The following is a 22,877-nucleotide window of genomic DNA, read 5'->3' as shown; positions in this document are numbered from 1 at the left end:
GATTCACAGAAAGGTGAGGGGAATACCTCCTCTGAAGGCTGAAACCATCTAGATGTGCCAAGTTAAGGGGGACTGGCTGCCCTAGGGACTTGACATTGTATTATTGTAAACTGAGGACTTTGTCAGACATAGGTTCATATTTTCTTTCCATTTTCACCAAACCTAGCTGCTAACTGGGTGCCAACTTCTTTGGCATAAGATTAGGCTCAGAGTACTGCAGGTGTAAAGACAGAAAGCAGCTGTTTATAGAGATGCCATCACTGAGCTAACATTCATCCAAAGAGCTCTCTCCCTGCTTTTATTCCAGACACATAAATCTTCATAATGAGTGTAAGATAGGTGCCATCTCAAAGCAGGAAATGTAAGCAGCAGTACTGAATAACATGAGCACTGACCCAACTCACAGAATCACAGAATCACAGAATCCCAAGGGTTGGAAGGGACCTCAAAAGATCATCTAGTCCAACCCCCCTGCAAGAGCAGGGTAACCTACAGTACATCACACAGGAACTTGTCCAGGCGGGCCTTGAATATCTCCAGTGTAGGAGACTCCACAACCCCCCTGGGCAACCTGTTCCAGTGCTCTGTCACTCTTACAGTAAAGAAGTTCTTCCTGATGTTAACGTGGAACTTCCTATGTTCCAGTTTACACCCATTGCCCCTTGTCCTATCACTGGATATCACTGAAAAAAGCCTAGCTCCATCATCCTGACACCTACCCTTCACATATTTGTAAACATTGATGAGGTCACCCCTCAGTCTCCTCTTTTGCAGACTAAAGAGACCCAGCTCCCTCAGCCTCTCCTCATAAGGGAGATGTTCCACTCCCTTAATCATCTTTGTGGCTCTGCGCTGGACTCCTTCAAGCAATTCCCTGTCCTTCTTGAACAGAGGGGCCCAGAACTGGACGCAATATTCCAGATGCGGCCTCACCAAGGCTGAGTAGAGGGGGAGGAGAACCTCTCTTGACCTACTAACCACTCCCTTTCTAATGCACCCTAAGATGCCATTTGCCTTCTTGGCCACAAGAGCACATTGCTGGCTCATGGTCACCCCATCCCACTACCCTTCTCTCGCTGTCATTATGCGTTTTCCTGCCTGCCGTGGAATTCTCTCTACCACTAACACTTTATTCTAGGGATTTGGGCATGCGGTGACTCAGTGCAGCAGAGAAAACCTAGTGATAAGGCTGTGAACTCCCATGCCCTTTCCACTTCCATCCCCTAACAGCTCTTGAGCTCTTCTTACCAGATGGCCATAAAAAGTTCTCTCCTGCTCAGACGCTACCTGGGAAGATGCACTTGCATGGGGAGTCGGCTGCTCACTGCAGCATGCGTGGCTGCACTCGCGGCAGGCTGCCAGCCAGCCATTTGTCAGCCTGCGCGCACCGCAAAGTGCTAGCATCTGTCTGCTGCTTAATTAATGGGGAAAGATAAGTTTGGAGGTGCATTACCCTTGCTTCAAGGAAGAGGTGTCTCTGTTGGTTCATAACAAGTAGGGTAGTTTTCACTTCGCCCCAGACCACGTACATCTGAACAAACCTGAACTGAGTTATCTGGGAAATACAGTTTTCTTCCTTGGATTCTCTGCTGCCAGCTCACCTGAATGAAATGATAGCAAAGAGTTCAGCAGAACAGAACACTGTACGTCTGCTTGTTGGTAGTTGATTTATATACTGGTACTGGTTCCAAAGACAGTATTTATATTTCTGCATTGAACTCAAAATTAGGGAAGTTATAAGTTATAAATCTCCCTCTAATAACCCTAAAATTACTTATTTTAACTTATGCATGCCTTTATGTTATGCATGTTTTAACTCCTGTTTCAGCTCCTTGCCTTCAGTCCTTACATACATTTTGCAGAGATTTAATGGAACTTGCAAAGTCTTATTCACACATGAATTAATGAAAATTTCTGACTCTGAATGTGAAGGTACATGTGCAGTGCTCAGGCCCACTGTGTGGACAAAGACAAAATGGGCAATAGGGTGGACAGTGAGACTTTATCAAGTGCTTAACTGGTCCTGACATGCTCTTAATGACAAGAGATAAATAGATTCTTTTAATGCCTTAACTGTTAGGACATAGCTGACACATAGATTTATATGGTAATCAGGGCTGATACGATGCAGTAGTGTGGAGGAAACACATGCCCATGGTACACAGACCATTTTGAGGAGCAGATACTTGCAGTGTCTTTGTTTCTTACCTGCTATGTTGCATTGCAAAGCAGGGTTGGCAGTGCCTCACTGGTTCAGTGGACCTGACTGTGGTCAGAGGCAGAAATGACCCAAAGATCGGTTATAGAGGAAAAATCAAACTGGAGGATGCTAAAAACATGAGGAATAATCTGTCATTTGCAAGGAAAGGGAATTGGATGGCCTGATGGGTCTTTTCTACCTCTGACTAGTTGCCAAGGGCTGTCGGACACTGGATGGGAGAAGAACCAGGTATGGAAAATGACCCCCCAAAAATCTACTTTCCTTGTGACCTAAATGATAACTCCAGTCATCCAGCTAGTTGACTTGATTGGGAAACCAGTTTTCCTCCTTGTTATCCAATTATCCAGACGACCCATGTCTATCTTAAGTGGAGTCTGTGGTACATAAGCTGTCAGCCTAGATACACATTTCATTCCAAAGAAGGCGTAAATTGGCAAAGATGCAAAAATATGTTTTTGCCGTTTCAGTTTCTGTCAAACTCTTCACTGAAAAAAAGAAAAAGCAAGGTCTGCTCACAGAATGTTAGTGGTCAGTGACCTCTTTTGCTTGCAGAGCTTTGTTTTCGAGCAGCCACAGTATTTACATTTGCTGTTTAGTTTCTGAGTATGTGCTGGAGCTTCACATTGCATTTGCAAAGCAAAAAACTACTAAATAAAAGCTAGTATTGTGATTTATGGAGCTGTGCTTCCGGGAGACAGAGATCTCGGCCCATATTCCACTCAAACTGGACATGCAGAAATTGGCAGCCTAGGCTAGAAACCTTGCCCTCAGAAATACTGTCAGCAGCAAATCCTCTTTCCACGAGTACATTTCTTTGTATTTTGCTAATTTCTAGGCATAATATCGAAAATTAGTCTGTAACAGGGCACCAAAGCGTTACAGTCTGAGCGATGGGATGCTTTCTGTAATACATATATATATAACAGTAGACTACTATTGCTGTGGCTATCCCCTGTTTCTGTGCCAAGTATGCTGAAGCCCAGGAGACAGATTCTCCTTGCACTCTCCGCCTGTTCCCTCTGGGCTGAGGATGGCATCCGCAGCTGTGATGCTGATGTGGGCTCTTCCTACAGAGGTCTCTGTGCATCCCAGGGACCCAAAGTCACTAGTCCCCTGGTCACAACCACTTAAGATGTAGGCTGGTGTGAAGGAAAACCAGTGGATCTGACAGTCGGTCCCAGGAAGGAGTTACTAGCAACAGGGCAGCAGCAGTGAGCATGAAACTCTCAGCTCTGCACCTGAAGCACCAAGAGGAAAGATATTCTCAACCCTGAGAGTTCATCCCAGCTTCTCCCTCCTTTGACCTGGGTGAAAGGTTTAGCTGGATGTTAAATCCAGGCACAGCTTCAGACTTGACTTTCACATGATTTACCAAGGCAAAACCCATTCTCTACGTTTTCTCAAGTTTATTACTGTAAAGCACATAGCACAGTGGCAGAAGGGTAGATTTATCCTTTAGGAGACAAACACAACAGACAGGTTCCAAGGGAGAATTGTCAATACATAAGATAAATAAGTATTCCTCACTGCTCAGGTTATATTGTCAGGATAGGCAATACTGCAGACTTCCTTTAGAGACAAATGTGCTGCTGCCACTGTCAGACCCCTGGGGTTTTTGCCAGAAAGAGCTGATGGAGCCTGGGCAGCGCTGGAGGGGCAGGATGGGGCATACTGTGCTTGCATTGTATGATTCCTGTCCATGCCCGTCTGCTGCGTCTTCTCCGTTATGATTTGACTGCCTGAATGTTGTACTTATATTCATATCTAACTTATTTTGACAAAGCCCACCCAAATGCACATTGCTGCAGCATTTTGCAAGTGGCAGAACTGTTCTGTGGATATACAAGAGTAGAATTGCGTTTTGTGGGCATGTGTCCTTCTTTTTAACTCATCATGAAATCCAGTACCCTGTGATGGCTCAGTTTACACTGCAGTTTATGAAGCAAAATAATCTGTCCTGTCTTAGAAACACACATGAACTTGCAGTAAGAGCCCATATCAAGAACTGCAGAGCACCCCCCAGATTTTGCATCTCAGAACCAGCCCCATAGGTCTGAGCAGGGAAGAATGGGCACCATCATGGTTTATACAACCCATGAAGATTAAAGAATTTAAAGCAAGGTGTTTAATGCCCATTATGGTGTTTCAGTTAAAAAAAATAGAGGTATGGCTCATTTTCTTCCAAAACTCCAAGTCTGCCACCCATGGAAAACCAGTGACCCAGCAGTGAGGTGCACAGAGCACCCTGTGCCTGGCCCTCAGAAGAAACCATCTGGATTCCTTCCAGATTTCATGAACAAACTCATAATGTGATGAAGGAAGCTCATATGTTGAAGCAAATTCTTTAACCTGATTAATGGGATGTAAGTAAGTGGAGCTAATTAGACTTGCTGTTAGGGAATAGCCTGCATGAAACCCAGGACTGGTGCTGCAGGCAGTTGGGATCCTCGTCCCCAGCCAAAGCCATGTGGTTACACCAGCCTGAGCCTAACTCGAGTCTTGACACCTCTGAACCTTGCAGGGTTTTTGAAATGTTTGTGTGAAGTTTGCAATTTGGAGAAGTGAAGCCTGCCTTGAGGTGGGAGGCGTGCTCCTCTGCCCTCTGACCCCATGCAAGGAGCATCCTTCCTGGCTTTTCCAAAAGAGAAAGTGTCTGTGGTTCAGAAATGAGCAGCAGCCACCTGGGCATAGGTGTACCGCTACATACAGTTTTCGGAATAGGATTAGCCCTGTATAGAATTAGAGCTTTGATCAGTACCTTCTCCCTCCCTCCCTCGTATGTTTCCTTCTTTCCTTCCTTTTCCTTTTAATTTTTTCCAAGGTAATTTTTCCCTTCCCTCTCCTCAGTTGGTCTTAATCCTCACTTGGACATGGGATGTAGGAGCACAGAACAATTGATTTTCCCTCCGAAGAGCATTTCTGCAAAAAGATTTCTGCATAGGTTCAATACACAATCAGCTTGGGCAGCAAACACGCTGGTGTATCAAATAACACTGATGCTAAAAGCAGCCTTTGAACTTGCAGGATATTCATCCCAGGGTCAGAGATTAAATTACCCCCTCAAATAAGTCTTAAGTGCTCAATGCAGTTCTTCCTGCATTTTATTTGGATGAGCCTTGCTTTAAAGAAACAACTAAAATTCAAGGCTTTTTAGGAGCCACCAGTTTTGAAGGGCTGGGTGACAAGAGCAGCATTTGCACTGGACACATTTGAACATGAGTTTAGTAGTTATTTCTCATGTGCAGCAACAGTGGAGCTGCCCTGGACAGCTTCTCGCTTGCTCCTGCCCAAGCCGGTGTCCCTGGAGCAGCCTTGCCAGGGCCAACAAGGGCATTTTTAACTTCTCAGATCTCCAAATTCAGCCCTGGGAGCTTCAGGAATTTCTTCCAGGTCATCCATTGTTGAAGGGAGCGGGGTTGGGGGATGGATGCTGATACCACAAATGTTTCTGGTGTGTATTTAGGTTTGTTACTGTTTGTAGAAAAAGTCTGCTGCTGTTCCTAAAGGGAACGCTGATACCATAAGACAGCTCTGCCATTGATAACAAGTTGATCAACTGCATTTGCTTATTATCAGTTGTGGTGTGGGGAGATTCCTTTTCTTTTTCTTACTATTAAATCAAGGCATCTTTTTTAAGAACTATTTTATTTTTGATACAGACACAGCCGGTGAAGTAGCAGTAAAAAACATCACCACAAAGAGGCACATGGCTTTGAAATGTTTTGGTATGTAACATAACTGTATTGTTATCAGGTCTTAACTTTTGCACAAAGAATATTTCTCCTTGTTCTAAAAGCAAACCCTCTGTTGGCTTTCAAAGGGTTATGTACATGACATGGTCATAGGGGAGCAAACCAAAAAATATCTAAGTGTCTCAAATCATTTCACAAATAACATTGTTCTATTTCTCTCCTGAAAGGAACAAGAGTTTCTTTGATTTTCTTTTTTTTTTAAGTCAAATTTAGGATTCTGCTGTTCAGAGCAGAGAGGTCACAAGGCCCTAATGTATTTAGCATTGACTGCCCTCTCTTGTAGTGCGTCTATTAGTCAGTAATTTGATTTGTACCTATTCATTTGCAGTCCCTGCAGGAGCTCTGAGCTGGCCCCAAGTATAATTGGTGCTGTCTCTATTTTTACATCATTAGATTAGCCCCGACTCCTGGCCACTTGTTGTCTGCGCTTGTCTGTCCATTTATACAACCTAATGTAACACAAAATTCATTACTGATCACATTACTTTCAACTCTGAAGCCAGCTTTGTGATAAACATTTTGTTAACCCTTTCTTGCCAGCACACAGACCTGGGGGATAAATGCACTTTCCCTTTGCAGAAAAATCAATACCATAATAAAACAAAGTGCAGTCACATTTCTAGATTTGTCATTCCTCCTGGAGAAAGAAATGAGGAGAAACATATATGAGATGACTCAATGATGTCTGTATCCAGGCATCTTGCGCTGCTGTATATGAAATGAGCTCAGCAGTGTCCTTTCTACTAGAATATAAAGAAGTGACACAAGATAGGGCCAGCACTCAATTTAAAACTTAATTTCTTACTCATTGTTCTGCAAGTGTTTTAGGTCTTCTGTGCAGGCTGTAATCGGGTTTTGACATTATTGGAACTGGACATTTTTCTTCCAGTGCTTTGTCTAAAGTAGTTAACAGAGAAACAGTTCCCTGTCTCCTTAGAGATTTGTTCCTGTGTTAGATTTTGGTGTGGTGTGCTTTGGTTTGTGTTTTTTTCCCTCCTAATAATTAAGCAAATTAATTTTCTTACTGCAATACTCCAGTATTTCACAGGAAAATGTAAAGCTCCATTCTGTCTAGCTTGGCTTTGCTCACATTTGCCTGTTCTGCTGAGTACCTCCTAAAGCATTAAGCTGTTTGCATCACTGAGGCTTCTGCTATTGATTTCAAGGGGAACAAGAGGAAAGCCACGGTAGGTATTCATTTAGGCCTGGTTCTGCAAAGAACTGAGCATCCTTACAGCCCTGCTTGCAGCATCATGCCCATGAGGTGATGCTTGCTATTCAAAGGACTGTATTTTGGTGCACGCAAAAGCTGTTGATTTTTAACAGTTTTCTAAATTCATTTTCTGTTTGCACAGCTTGGCTTGGAAATCTGTTATTTTGGCTTTTCTAAATATTTAGAAACATTTCTCAGTGTTTATTAAATCTTCTCTTTAAGTCCAACTTCTAAAGCCTGCCCCACACTGAGCAGGGTGCAGGAGTCTAGGAGGCTACATGATTTTTCCATCTCTAGTTCCTATAATTACCTTGTTATGCCTTTTAGGAGTCTTTGCATGGTATTTTTATGTAGGATACGACTTACAGCAATCACCTCTCTCTCCGTAAGTATAAGAGCCTTCGTCTCCCAGCATTTCAACCAGGACTGGTATTTTTACGGCTGTTTTGTGAGCCAAAACTTGTTGCAGCTGCTGAGATGGTGGCAGAATAAAGGCAAGACAGCTCCTGTCCCTCCTCCCAAGCCCAGCAGCCCCAGAGAGCCCTGCAGTATTTTGCTGATTTTTGCAGGAGTGATTCTAGGTGTGTGCAGCCTTGGCTGGTGCTTGCTCCTAAAGCCTGGCTTAGCTGGGGGAAGGCTTTGCTCAGCTCTGCTGCTGCCCTTGTGTCCCTCGGGGTCTGCTCCAGCTTTGCCATCGGAGCCCCGGGGAAGCCAGCGCTCCCTGAAATCACCGTGCAGCCTTAGGTAACCCCTGGGACCCTTACGTTAAGGACGAGCTGCAGCTTGGGTCGTGGTGGAGGTGACAGAAGGTCTGTGATCAGACAGGGTGCCACCACTCCACTCCCACCCCAGTATCCCGCTGTCTGTTGGGGATGGTAGGGGGGACACTGCTCCTGTTTCTGCGTGTTGCACGTCTTGCACTAACTCTTTGAAAGTTTGAGCCTTTCATTATCTTAAAACGACATGCAGCCAATTTGCCGGTTCCCCTTCCTGCCTGTGCAAAGCATTAACATCAGGCTGATGCCGAAGGCATCTGCCATTCCTTGGATTGTGAAAGGGCGATGGCCCAAGTCATTGCAAAGCTCTCATAAACTATGCATTTCCCTCACCAGGGGAAACGGGAGAGGAGGCTGTAGAATGGAAAGCCATTTATGCACTAAATTGTTAAGCAGTCGAACTGTTAAATGAACACTTCTGATAGAAAGATACGATGAAGTATGAGTCACCAAACAGCAAAACAAGCATTAACGCAGCAAAACCCCCAGCAATAAATTGAAGGTCAAAAGCTAAAACAATTAAAATGTTCCAGTGTGAGCCAACCCTCTGGCCCTGCAGCTCTCAGTTCTCTCAGCTGCAGAGGCCTCTCTTCCACCAGGGGATCTGCTCCTTATGCTTCAGCATCAAGAGGCACAGGTCTCTCAGTGGACTCCCAAAGTGCCTTCAAGGGCCTTCTCCTACCTGTTCAGAGGCCATACCATTTCCTATTGTCATACTGTAGTCTGCAGCCCTGCTGTCACCTCTCATCACCCCCACATTTCTCTAACAGAGAATCAGATAAATGGTAACCTCATTTTTCCGATAATCTAGCCTTGCTGTCCATGGTGGAGTCTGAGAATAGCAGGGCTTAGGACCACGTCCTTAACAGCGATGTCGTGAGCTATCTGATGCTCGTCGTCTGTCTGGAGGAGATGGTCAGGCATCAAGTGGGAAATGGGGAGAGAGGGCAGGAGAAAAAGAGCGAAGAAAAAAGAAAGGGGATTTTGGCTGCGGAAGGATCTGATCGATGGGGAGGGAGACTCCCTGGAGCGTGTTCTGTGGGACCAGGTCTAGTGGCTGCCCCAGGAGGAAGCAGTGTTGTCACCAGGTCTCCAGCAGTGCTGGGAATAGTTAGTTCTCCTTGAGGTATGTATCATAATTTCTGGTATGAAAATACTAGCTTTCCACCCATTCCTAGCCTGCTGTCTCCCCACCATGGATAATATATAAAACAGTAGACTTTTATTCATTAACATTTATGGGAAAATGTTAATATTAAACTGTAAGTGAAAAGCCCTATCTTATTGAATTCTTCTGCTGTGTTATTGAGAGCCTAATTACATTTTGCATTTAAATAAAAACCAGATGGCGTTCAGGACAGTCAGGCAAGCATTCTGTAAGTGAGAATTTATCTTGCGATCTGGGTAAACAATGTCTCATCATTTAACAGTTATTATAAATAATGGGTTTTTAAGCACTTTGCTGAGAGTTCATATTGGCTCCACACGGGTTGCACTAAGGGAGAGAGAATTTCAGTGACATCTTCCAGGCATCCGGTGAGGAGGAATCATATCCTGAGCTCACTCCTCAAGCTGCAGCAGTTTTCATCCTCCTCTGTTTATTATTGCTCAATATTGTGTGCACAATCAGCTGACAAAAAAACCTAAGAGTAAGAAAAATGACAGATCAGTTGGAAGCATCCTGCAAAATGGAGAAGCCATCGCTGCTGCTGCCCCAGCAGAAGTGGAAGGTGTTCAGGACCCCTGCCGAGGTTCATGCAGGGAGTTGAAACCTCCAGAGGTGTATTCTGTCTGTGAAAATGGTGCTGTGTAAATGTGTGTTCACAGGGAATGAAAAAGGCAAAACGTAAAGACATAAAGGTTATAGACCAGCTCCTTTTTGCTGTGTTTCTGCTGGTGCTCTCTTAAATTACATCACTGGTATTACATACTCGGTGTAATGTGTGAGCTAGTTTAGAAAAAGAGTAAGACTTCTGAAACATTTAAATAGCTTTTACCCCGCTTCTGTGTTTGCATTCTGCATTTCACTCCTGTCGCTTCAGACAAGGTGGTGGTGCTTTTGTTGCCAGCTGCCTTTTAGTCTTTGCTCCCTGTTCCTCAGACATTAACGAGAGCCTCTGAGATTTCTCCAAGGCATTTCCCATCACAGGCAGGGAGCAGCTTCCCCACAGCCTGTCCCGCATCCCAGGTAGGAAAGAATTAGTTTTCCACGCAGACAGAAATAGGTGGGAAGGGGCCGAGTTTTATGAGCACCCATTTGCTGTTGTGAAAGATACAGAATCTGGGAGTGCCTGATGCTGGCTGGTGGTGTGTCACCTCCTGCCACGCCGGAAGGCGCCCACCCTGTAAAACAGCAGTTCTAGGACATGAGCTGTTTACTCCCTTTTCCTATGCAAGGCCCATTTTCCGAAAAGAGCCCGCAGTTAAAGTACCATCTTTTTTCGTTTATTTGGTTTTGGCATTTATTTGTTCTTTCCTTGGTCAGTGACTTTCTCAGTATTTGCCCAACACATGAACTCTGTGTTTACATCAAAAGCTGATGGTGTTGTGAAAGACAGGGGGTCAGTATCACTTCTCCGACTGTTTCCAAAGATGTTTTTCTGGGAAGGCCACAGCCAGGACCTGCCCCATTCCCTCCACTCTGGCCTGGTGGCATGGCAAGGTAGTGAGGAGCTGTGAGTGGCTGGGGATGGTGAGCACACGCAGAACCCTGGTTGAGGTGCATGGGATGGAAATGGTGTCAGTTCCCCAGCCACGTACCATTTCAGGGGCCCGGGAGCAGTGCCATGTGGTGCGCTGCGGAGGGATGCTCAGATTTTTTGCTATGCTGGATTTCTCCTAAGGCAGAGCACAGCATTCCCATGAATGGCATCTCCCATCTATTCTCACGTGGTGAGCAGAGCAGCTTTTCCCATTGGGCACTGCATCACTGATGCCAGATTGTTGGGTGGAAGTAACATTTGGAGGCATTAGTCAAAAGACAAATTAGCATAGCAGCTTTCCTCCCTCATCTGCAGACACAGAAGCAGCAGAGGCTAGGTGAACTGTACAGGAACAGATACCTAACCTGAAATCTGAGTGTGGTTTTGTGCCTTCATTCAGGGCTACTTCTGTCTACACCCTTTAAACGATAAAATCTTTATATTGTGCCAGGATTCTGTTGTCCCTTTGGTTTATCTTTTGGAAACATAGAATCATAGAATAGTTAGGGTTGGGAAGGACCTCAAGATCATCTAGTTCCAAACATGGCTGGTCACCCATCAAAATGTGAGCAAATGTCTGCAAAAGCACAGCATGAGGAGCAGGTAGTTACAATGCACTGCCAGATGCCCAAGTACAAGGCGTAATCTGCACATCTTGAGATGATTGGAATTGCCTTTTATGTGGGATGTGGCCAGAGGAATGCCTTGGTTTGCCGTTAGCTCTTTCGGATTTCACATGGGTTATCCTCTGTGCTCGTCCACAGGGTGCAGCTCATTCGCACGTTTGACAGTGCTTGTAAGAGTGTAACTAAAAAGGCAAAGTGTACTGGAATCAATACTTGGAACCATTTTTACAACACGAGTTTTAAAAATTAAACTGTTGAACTTACATTTTTCAGCTGCTTTCTGGTTTCATGAGAACTGCTGTGTTGATCAGCTCCATTAACAGGAGGCCAAATGAAGCTTCGGATGTCATTTTTATCAAGGCTCTTTCATATTTATGTCTCACATCAGAATTTAGAGCTGTATAAATAAGACAGAGTGTATTAAGAGCCTCAAGCAATCCTGCAAGAGAGCGAGCCCACAAGGCTGGCCTGTTGTTTTTCCAGGCTCAGTTAATAGTCTAGGTAGAGATGTGATTTTAAGAGTACTACTGCGAGCTTTGAGTGCTCCGTAAAATTAGTTCTGTGTTTCACAAACTGGTCTACTTGAAGCAGCGACGTCAACATAATCTTTACAATAATTGCCTAAATAGACCAAATAAGTTGCATTTGGAACTAGGATTATTTGGATGGGTTTGGAGTTTCTCAGCAACACTAAAACCAGCGCCAGGGAAATGAAAGGAGGAGACCTCTGCTCCTTAGATCTCCACCTGAGCTTTTCCAATTCTAAAGCCTTGAACTGTTTAGATGAGCAGACGAGGCTGAGTCCGTGGTGACATAACTTCGTGAGTTTCAATGAAACTCTTCTGATTTGGACCAGCTGAGCATCTGCTACCCCCAAACTTTTAACTTTTCCTTTGAATCAGTCCCAAATTCCAGTCCGCTCTAGCTTCCTCCTCGGCATCAATCTGCACTACGGAGACAGCCCAGAGCCTCTCAGTAGCTTTCCTCACTGGCCTGAAAGGCCACTCCATGTCAGAAGTACTAGAAGTTGTGCCAGGATTACTTTGCTTTGTAATATTATACTTTTAAAATGAACTCAGCAGTACGTTTGTGTCAGAAGCATACAATGCACATATGCAAGATGCATACAGAGGCACATTCCGAGCACAGAACTTGTCCTCCCCTGGGGTTGCCTTGTCTTGCTAAGTAAGGGTTATTGAGGAAGCCAGATAACCGAGGTAGCATCGCAAGAAGGGAAAAAAATAGGTCTTAGACATGAAACTGCTGAAGTTTGGAGGGTCAGGGGTGTTTGAAATCCCCCATCCAGCGTACTGGCGAGGGGCTGCCCAGGCCCTGAGGTCATCACTGGGTTTGTGGGTTTGATCTTCAGGCAGTTTTTCCTTTGCCAGCTCTTTTACTGGGACTGTTTGGCAGAGTCCAGGAGAGGAGGAGGGACCCGCAGCACTCCCTGAGCGCTCCCGTGCATCACACTCCTATGCAGTGGCTTTGCTGCAGCCACCTTTGAGACAGGACCCCTCAGCCCTGAGATCTCAAGTAGCTCCAGCTCTGGTGGGAAGAGGCATGCGTAGATCCACACACTGGGTCCAGGCTTGCTCTGGATAGAAGCGTAGTGGCTTCAAGAATAGGAGCATTGCCAAGCAAGAGCCAAAGAGTCCAGAGGGTGTAGGACACAGAGCTGGTAGGTGTTGTGGACATGCAGATTACGTTGAATTTCCTTTGTGGAGTTGGAGGCTGACAGAGGGGTCACTGTTTAGCAATCCGAGGCATTCCCATAACCCTGGGAATGAGAGACCAAACCCAGGAATTTTAATACAGTGTTTTCTCTGTAAATACTTTTGGTCTGATATACACAGATGTGCTGCTTGCGTAACTGAAGATACAAGATAATTCTGCCTCAGTACATCAGAAAACTTGTGTACACTCTGGCTTGCAGAGGAAAGTGGGTATTACATATAAGGTACATTATAGAAATTTATAGTAGCAACATATTGAGACTTTCAAGATGGGGTAAGAGAGAATTCCTTTAAACCCTATTGAATGTATCTGCATATTCCTTTCAAAAACTCTTCTGGAAACCTTGCACAAGGTCTCGTAGGCTTACATGATGTGGATGGGCTATGGAAATTGTTTTCTGTAAGCATCAGACTGTTCTAGCTTTTGAAATCTCACATACTGACTAAAATTGGCAACTCATCCTTCTGAAGTGCCATTTAGGTAGGAAAACATCCTAAACCTCTTTACAAAAACACACAGCTCTAGGAAACTTGAGATTATTTTTTAAAAGCACTGGAGTCATTGTGGAAGTGCCTGTCGTGAAGAATATTCTCCCTCTAAATGCTAGTCCTTTATCTAGTGCACTTTTAACCTTCCATAAAACGCTCGGAGTCAAGTCTGGCAAGATGCCACGGTCCTGGGTCTCCTATTGCATGGACTCGAGTTGTATGGAGCTTTTCAGGTTCTCTTTTTAAAGGAAGAAACAAGCTGCTTTGCTTTTTCTATTCCTTTTTTCTTTTGGTAGACAGAATTGTGTAGAAGTTCAAGCATGACAACATTTTGTCCATATCTCAACAATCTCTTCGTGCCTGCAGTAAACCCAGACATTTATGTAAGTTCAGATGTCCTCCCCATTTCATAATGGGGGACATTTCAGTGTTAGTTATTTGGCATCCTAGCGCTGAAATAAGGCACTAGAAATGAAATTTGCTGTCTCGAGGGGCTCTGATGTTCAGAAGGCTCAGTCTTCATTCCCCTGGTTATCTCCTCCTCTTGTACCTCCTCATCTCCTTGCTAGATCCTGCCACCTTTTTTCCAACATGCCAGGTTTCATCTCCAAGTGCATGGCGCTAACGAACTCTATGTGGATTCAGCGTTAGAGTTATTGTAAGATAGTTTGACAGTAACTAATAAGTTACATAGGCCACTGAATTCTGATTTCAGAGGCGTTGCTCAGGCAGCGTTTGCCAGTCATTTTCACTTTGCAAATTTAATGTAGGTGCTTTTGTGGTGTCTCAACATCTTTCAGGTTGCAGCAGGATGAAATAGTTCTAATACGGGAATTGTTTCTCAGTGATCAGATGCTGTTGTTTCCTCTTTGGAATAGATTTTAGTATCTCTTTTTTCACACTGTTGGGTTAAAAGAAAAAAAGGGTAAAAAACATTTTTTAGGGGCAGGTCTATCACGGTCACCCAAAAAATCACAGGAAATCAGTCCCCGCAGCTGCCTGTGTTGGTTGCTGGAGCATGGGGAGAACTGGCACAGGTTAATGGCTTCTGCAGGAGTAGGGCACGGGGCTTGGGGCAGAGAGCACATTTAATTGACTTTTAAGCGTTATCATAATCAGACAAACTCATAAACACTGTAGTAATATATAAAGCTAGGAACTGACTTTCTGTCTGTGCTCCCATAGGAAAGGAGCAATGTTAAACTGCATTTGCCCAGAAATTTCTTTTCAGCCACCTCAAATTAAAAGGAGCTGGGAAAATTAAGAGCTTTAATGAGTTCTTAGTGCTTTCATTTCACTAGAATTTAATATTAACGATTCTTGCTTATCCCAATACCAAGTGTATAGGTTCCCCCCAGGGTGCAGTGCTCCCCTCTGCCCTCAGCACTGGCAAGTCCTTGGTCCAGTGGGGCTGGAGCCAGCTCTGCAGGTCCTTGCCTCGGAGCAGCAACCAAGGGCAGTGGAGATGGATTAATAATTAGAGCTCCCTCGTTAGCATAATTGCATTTCATTAAAAGAAAAAGGAGCACTCAAGAAAAACCTACAACTGCAGTAGCAGTTTCCAATGCAGTTTCCAAGCTTTTGTGTTAGGGGCGGTATTTCTGTATCCCAGTTTGGTTACAACCTCGCATAAGCTTTTGAGCCCTTTTCTGCCTTGGGCTGCACCATGCGTGTCCCAGGCAGCGGCACCAGCTCCTGTGGGGACCGGTTATGATGTTCATAGTAAATGTGCCTGCAGAAATAGAGCCAGAAGTGTCCAGCTGAGTTTGGGATGTTGTCTAAACACTGGAGGATGGAGAGCTTACGTGTAAAAGTGCGTGTTGGCGTACAAGGGAGCGGAAGCTGTGTGTTGGGGGCCGGTGTGGGCTCCTCCAGGGAGCACGTCCCACTCCCCTTGTTGGCAGTGAGTAAAATAAAGATGTTTAACTAATCCATTCACGGGGGAGCGTTGTGTAAATTACAAACAGTTTAAGAGATCCTCGAGACTTCCATTGTGTTCATACAAATTGCCTTTTAGTGTTCGCTTTATATAGGATCCTTTTGAATGAGAATCCAGATGGCAGAAGCTACATAATCATTATTCATTACAGTTAATAAGTAACACTCAGAAGCCCCAGCAGTCCTGCGAGTCCCCCACGATAGGCATTGTGCAAATGGAAGGGTAAAGAAAATAATCCTTGCTGCAGAACATTTTATGACTTTGGTTAAAGACAAGAAGCTATGAAGGGCCCTTAGGTTTGCGTGCCCAGGAGCACAGACCAGGCTGTGATGCCGAGAGCTCTGTCTGCAGGGAGTCTTCTCACTTCTCCTCCGAATGAAGGAAATTATCTTTGATTTTAAAATGAGGCTCTAATTTTGGCCTTTTAGCCATTCATTCAAAAGCTGCTCGTGGCCCGAGAGAGGTGGTTTTAGCAAGCAGCACCTCATTTCTCTTCCACACCGCTGGAAAATGCCCGTCTTGTATCCAGACTTCAGAGAGGGGGCAAGCACATTCCCGCAGTCACAGCCTCCTTGGCACATGGCGGAGCCCAAGAAGTTCCCCAAACCAATTGCTGTGAATGACAGAAATGAAATCAAGGAGATTCAAGCCCCGCTGGCCATTACCCCACTTCCTGCATTCCTACTTGTTAATTGTCTAATTCCTAACGAGTCTTCAGGCGTCTGATGGACTTTCTGATGTGTGCTCCCTCCGACGCTTCCTCCCCTCCCGTCCCTGGCCTCATCCCTTGCCGGAGACCTTGTTCCTTTAAAAATGCCATCCTTAAAAATCAGAAATACTCAACCCAGCAAAAGGAAAAGGGAACTTGACATTAGTTGAGCTTGAAAGGCTTGGTGCTGTGAAAAGTGACTGACGTGTGAAAAGAGGCTACAATTAGTTCTTTCCCCGAGCACTCTCCCATTCAGTCCAGGGTCACTCCTTCAGCGAGCTGCGGCTTTGAGGGTAATGTGTTGTGACAGTTTGAGATGATGAAGAATAATTCTTGTATTCAGAGTTGCTGCCGCTTCCCCGCTGCCCTGACACATCAGGCTGCTGTCATTGTATCATTTATCCCGGCTGCGGCTCCGCTGGGCTGTGCCGGAGCCTGGGCAGCCCTTTCCTAGGTAAGAGGAAAGGGTCAGCTCTTCCAGCAAATGATTTTGGAGGATATTTTGAAACTGTGCTTAACGGGGGAAAGCAAACAGAGAGAAAGGAAAAACCATTAGAAGAAATAATGCACTGGAGATGAGATTTTTGAGTAGACATAAAGGAGATACCACGGCTTCAAGTGGACCACTACAGAGAGAGCACGAATAAGAAAGGCAGCATAATTTATGAGTGTTCCGGGCAAAAGAGGACTATATAGATTTTCTTCAGGCATTGAATTAATGCACCCTATAAAATGGTTTCACATTTAAGCTTGGCAGGGCTTTGTACCTTTCTGGGTTTGATGGGGTCCTTTGACAGTTCCTGGAGCTTTCTGGAACTGAGGGTGCAGCACTGGTCAGGGGACGGCACTGCTGTCCCCAGAGCAGCAACTCTTTCTTCTCTTCCTCCTCCTCTCCACTTTGGCAGCCAGCTCAGGGAGAGCAGAGTGGCTTGGGCAGCAGGACAAGGGCCAGGGCCATCAGGCTGTTGGGAATATCATCAAAAATAAGTGTTCTGTGGGAGGTTCCATTTTCAATTTCTCATGCATCAAGGTACCCACCGCAGGAAGGCTGCGCTGGTGCTGGTCTGCGGGCAGGCGCACTGCAAGTAATACCAAGGAGAGAGCAGGCAGCATTTGCTTTGCAACACCTTTAATGCCCCGTTGCTCTCTGAGCGGTGTCAGTGTTTCCACAGCCCCTGAGCATGGCCTTGGATGCTGCAGGGCCATGGGAGGAGGTGGCTGCCCCCCAGGGAAGGCTGAGGACCCCGCCAGGCACTCACCATGCCACCTTCTCTCCCTGCTCCCAATGGCTGCTCCTCCCCACACCAGCAGCAGCAGGGATTTGAACTGCTGCTGCCTTCACCACTGCGGAAAGTGCGTGTGCCCTGAAAATCTTGGTTACTCTGGGACCCTGGGTGATGGCAGCGGTGCCCGTTACTGCTCCCATCAAAAGCACAGGCAGGGCTGTTCCCAGCTCCCCTGAAGTGACTTTCTCCTCATGGCTTCAGCAGATGTTCCTGCTCCTTCATCTCCTCGTTGTTGTTGTTGTCATTGTTTTTAGGGCAGTCAGGACTTTGTGAGTTACTTCCTCCAGGGACATGGGCAGGTTTTAGTATTTACGTTTCCAGTATTAGCATTTATTTGTATTTGTGTTTGTTTTTCACGGGCTTGTGAAAGCCTCAGGGAGCCATTTATGGGGCCAAAATAATGCAAGTGCTGGTCTTCTCACAGTATTTCATTTCCTTGATGGTGGAAATGCTACGAGAAGAGCAGGTCTCATGTTATTTTGACCCCATAAATAGCTCCCAGAGGCCCCTTTCTTCCTTCTCCCACCCACTCCCCCCCAAATCAAATATTTAGGTTGCTGCAGAGCCTGACTTCTCAACCCTTGGTTATCTTGCTTCAGAAGCAGCAAATTGCAGTTATTACAAAATAGCCAGAGAGTCTATAAGGCCGAATGGGTTTTATATGATGCACAATTTGTTGGCTACTGTACAAGTTCATTAAAGTGTATCATAAGAGGTTGTTTTACTGGTACATTTAAGGAAGTTAATACATCTCGACAGTATATGCATCGGGGAATGCAGATACAATAACCCTCAGACATGCTGGGGCCATGTCCATTCCTGGCCTAACTCCACCTAAGTAAACGAAATCACTCGCTGGGCAGACGTGTCCTGCTCTGCTGGCGCGGTGCTGAGCCTTGGTCCTTCGCAGCGACTGCTGCTCTGGGTTCTCCTGCCGCTTGTCGCTGTCTTTCCATTGTCCCTGTCTTTCCAGGGGGTATCCTGGTTTTTCCATCTGTTCTGTGTTTTTTAGCAGGTGTGTTCCCAGCACATCGCTGGTCTGACCGGTTATATGGCACGTCTTACTTAGGTCTGGGAAGCATTTCACCTCCTTTCAAGCAGCGCTGCCGGCTTGGCTGCTCCATCCCAGCACAGTGGGAGGGCAGCATGGCCTGCACTGACTGTCTATAGGGACCTGCCTCTTCTGACACCCAACAGCCCACTGTGTAGTGGCTCCTTCTGCACTTGTTGGGTTTATCCAGGAATCAGGTCTATCAGAAGTCATCCCCCAGTTTTTTATCCCGTAAGAGGAAAGGTGTCCCCATGTGATGGAGCCGTTCTGGTCTTGTCTGAGGTTCCCATGAGAGCGGCACTGATGTTCCTGTGCACGTGCCTCTGCGGAGTCCTGGTCTGCTGGAAGATCTGGGGGGAGGAATAATAGTTTGCATAGTTTTTAAGGAAATAGCTGGGGAAAAAATGGATTTATCTGGAGGGATGTAGGAAAATGTGCTGACTGTGGTCCTGGGGGTCAGATGTGCAGCACAGGTAGTCCCTGGTGACCATGTAATGGCTAATTGCACGTCTCGCGTGACCCGGCGTGCACACGAGAGCCGGGCCCGGGCGAGGGCAAGAGCCCAATTTCCTGAGCACAGCAGTGTTTTCTGCTGCAGTGGTCAGGAGGTTTACAATGCTTTCTTAGGTATCAAAATACATTGCTCGTCTGCCTCGCCATGTAATTAGTTCCAGAGCCGAGCGGGTTCACAACGTGAGGCTGTTTGGGAGTGCCCAGACTCGTTTGCCCAGGGTAATGTGTGAGTTTGCCATCCGCAGTGCTTGGGATGGCAGCTGGGATGCGGGAGCTCCCCTGGTTTTTATCCTGAACCCCTCCAATCCCAAAGCGGGCTCTGTGCAGGCTGGAAAACTTCCTCCCCCCTTCATACTGAGGTTTTGCATCTCTTTTACCCTCTCTTCTGCCTCTCCCCGTTGCTCATTGAAAGGGGTCCCCATGCCCCACAGCAGCAAGGGGGGCTCACGGCCCCCACCCTCCCCAGCCGGTCCCTGCACCCACCGCTCTGCCTACCCTATGTTCTATCCACGCTTTTTCCCTGGCTGGCATCAGTCTCTGCAGTGCCACCCCCTGGCAGTCCCCCGCAGAGGTGACAAGTGCTGCCGGCTGCGGAAACCCTGCCGCCCCCGGAAAGCCACCGTGCGAGCCCCAGTTCCCCCACCTCCCATCCTGGCAGGGTTTCAGCCCTACACAAGTCACCGAAGGACGGGCAGGACACGGCATGGCCAAGGACAGGCAGGAGCTGGCAGGCTCAGCCCTACGGCCTGAGGAGGCCACGCAGGAGCCCCAGGGGAACAAATGCTTTCCCTCTCCCTCCTTTTGCTACGGCTGCTGAAAACACATTTGCCTGAAAATCAATTACAGCTTAGAAAGAGAGAGCGAAGCCACCCCGTGAGGAGTTCAGGAGCCCCAGCGCTGCTCGGGGGAGCCCCATCCTGCCCAGCCAGGCGATGGCTGCCCAGCACCCCAGAGCTCTGACGTGGGACGTTTAACCGAAGCCAGCTGTGTGCAAGGGGAGATAAAAGCCTCAAATCAGACAGGATAAGCACAGTATTAGTGTGGGATACGCCACTCATTTCTGATTTAAATTACTGTTTTTACTTCCTGAACTCATGGGAGAGTAAGGATGTGAGGAAAATGAAGAGGTTTAGGCATGGACATTCCTTCACCAAATACTAGCAAGAAACCGTGATTAATACAGCTGATGTCATTAGCATCACTGCTTATAGGGTGACTGGTTTCCTGCTGATCTGTTTTTCATGTATCCTGGGCAGATTTTCTCCATTGCGAGTTACCTCCACAGTCAAGGATTAAATCCCCTAACCCCCAATTGCTAGGTGTGCGTTCTCCTGGCTGCTGTCACTGCAGTGCCCAGGTAGTAAACGGAAGCAGTGTCTGAGGATGCTGGGGTGAGATGCTTTTGGTTTTAGTGAAGAACTGACTTCCTGCTTTTGCCATGCACTTTGTGTATAGCCGTGTCCTTATCATGGAGTCCCATTGCACAAAGTTCGGTGTTGACAAAAGGTTAAATATCCTGGCATGAGACAGAGGTGTACGAACAGCGGTGGTGCGCTCATATTTAGCAAAGGGGCCCCCACTTCTCCAGCTCCTGTGTGGCTTCTTTCTGTCCCCATCCAAGCAAAAGTCCCAGCTGCAGGGACAGGGAAAGCTGCCTGTCTCCCCTGGGGGTTGTCCCCCATGCACAACACAACAAGAGGGTTTCCCTCTTTCCCCTTTGGTAGCAGAGGAGTTTGCCCGAACCTCCCATTCCCATCCCGTCCCCTCCAGCGCAGGCTGCGCGGAAGCAGGCGACAGAAGTCGCACTCAGGGCCGTGCGTTGCAACTCGCCAGGATATTTCTTGTAGGCTGTCACTGCGTGTCTGGGAGAGGATTCCTGTTGTGTCCGTGGGGCTCTGCCTAATCTCACCGCTGCATGCCGCCGCTGAGTGCTGGCCTGGGGTGATGCTGCCCAGCGGCGCTGCTGCACGCTGCTACTGAGTCAACTGTTGGGTTCAAGTGGCTCACAGGGAGGCCACAGTTAGAAATGATGCTCTGCACACACAAAAATCCTTGTGTTTGAAGATTAGGGAGCAGTAAAGGCTTTGGGAGGTCAGCAAGGGATGATGTCTGGATGTGTGTGACCAGGAGAGGGAGAGCCACAGTCAGACCTTCTTTCTCTTTTGCTTTGAGGCACAGCTCAGGCACATAGGAAAGGGGGATATTTTCTCTTTGGCTTGAAAAAGCAGAGTTATTTCTGTCTGTTTGCTCAGGGTAAAGGGTTGTGGAAAGTCCCTGGTGTTCCCAAGGTGGAGAATTACAGTGGTTATGCACCACTGGTACACACCACCAGTAAGTGGTGTTGCTGCCACTCCCCCTTCCCCACCATCTCAGCAGCATTGCTGCAGAGAGGAGATGTTTCATCATCTGCCACCATACCCTTCTCACCCTGCTCAGTTCAGTCATGAGCATCCCCGCTGTTAACTCCTGACATGTCGTGAGTGAGCAGCCTCATCCCCAGGAAAGGGCCTGCTCTGCTGGGCAGTCTGTAACACTTCCATCCAGCTCCGCTTGGGCTCAGCTCAACTCTGAACCAAGCAGAGAAGTAGAACCAGGCGCTGGGGTGCCTTTGGAGTGACTCGTCAAATCCCCCTGGAAAGGATGGGTGATGAGCACATGTTAGAGCAATGATACAGCGAACAGATTTGTCAGTAAAGCAGCCACCTAACAGCACTCCAGTTTTATTTGAAATGCTAACCAGGACCTGCTCTCTCTTCCCATTGCAGAGCTTCAGCGAGAGGGAAGCATAGAGACGCTCAGTAACAGCTCTGGTTCCACCAGTGGCAGTATCCCACGCAACTTCGATGGCTACAGATCACCCCTCCCGACTAACGAAAACCAGCCCCTCAGTCTTTTCCCCACGGGCTTCCCTTAAATGAGCCGAACATCCAAGGAGAGATCCAGACAGGGTAACGAGCCACTCTCCACCTGAACAATCCCGATGTGTCTGTCACCCACCAGTCCACCACTGCACTGGATGGTTCTCATTACCCTGGTCAATATTGATGACTCTTAAACCTTCCTCAAGCATACTCACAAAATCTTGACTTTGTGTCCCTGTGCAATATGAAGAGACTCCGTCTTCAATCCTGGTAGCTCTGCGGCTTCTTTTTTCGCTGTGTTCAGGAAGAGGTTGGTTGAGGAGAAATATTTCTAAGCCATTTTTGGTCCAGCACATGGTTTCACAACTGTTCTCTGCTTTTTCGTGTTGAGAGATGGAGGGAATCTCCATAACTCAGAGGAGCTCTTGCCATTTGCAAAAGTGCCGAGCATTAACAAATGAACTGGAGAGAGTGGAAACTGGAGAACTTTCTGTGGACAGGGTTGATAATGTTATTCCTTCCTCATTGCGTCTCCTTGCTGCCCTCCTTCCCTACTGATGCTCATCAATGCCAGGAGTATTACGAATGGAAATGTTTCTTTTCGTTCTTTGTAAGAATTCTCTCTATTGCTCCGGTTTTAGTCTTGTATTTTAGAAATGTACTTAATTGACTAACTGCAGTCACAAATTTCTCATATTTGGTTATAAAAGTTGTTCACTGGAACTCAAATATCTGTCCAGAAATGCATGTGTCATTGAATAAATCTAAGTTAAACAAGAAACTGCTTAAATGGCAATGTTCATGGAGTGTTACTGGGCTGGCTGTGGGCTTTGTATATCTTCCTGGACTGGACTTTGTGCGTATTTACTAACTTGAAGGCTTTAATTAAAGCCATCAGTGGGTGTTATGCAGCCAGTCTAGCTTGATTTTGCCTCTCTGCTTTCTTGTCCCCTCGTGCAAGGACAGGATTTGTAAAAATGAGTGTGCCTTGCACCCACTTAGCACC

General features: G+C 46.6%; 1 protein-coding gene across 7 annotated transcripts in view; it reads left to right on the top strand.

Annotated features, from left to right (window-relative positions):
- BCAS3 (BCAS3 microtubule associated cell migration factor) overlaps positions 1-22,652 on the top strand; it is a 364,136-nt gene extending 341,484 nt beyond the window's left edge. For 3 of the 7 annotated variants that reach the window (XM_065694920.1, XM_065694909.1, XM_065694908.1), the window contains 2 exons: positions 5,881-5,946; positions 21,776-22,652. In XM_065694920.1, coding sequence (XP_065550992.1) covers positions 5,881-5,946; positions 21,776-21,924 — 215 coding nt within the window. In that variant the 3' untranslated portion in view covers positions 21,925-22,652. The remainder of the gene's footprint in view (positions 1-5,880; positions 5,947-21,775) is intronic. The other 4 variants (XM_065694921.1, XM_065694922.1, XM_065694911.1 and 1 more) reach the window with 3 other exon arrangements.
- The last annotated feature ends 225 nt before the right edge of the window (positions 22,653-22,877 follow it).

This window comes from Lathamus discolor, chromosome 14 (genome assembly GCF_037157495.1).
Source record: "Lathamus discolor isolate bLatDis1 chromosome 14, bLatDis1.hap1, whole genome shotgun sequence".
In the NCBI taxonomy this organism is placed as follows: Eukaryota; Metazoa; Chordata; class Aves; order Psittaciformes; family Psittacidae; genus Lathamus; species Lathamus discolor.
This window is presented reverse-complemented; position numbering and strand designations above follow the sequence as displayed.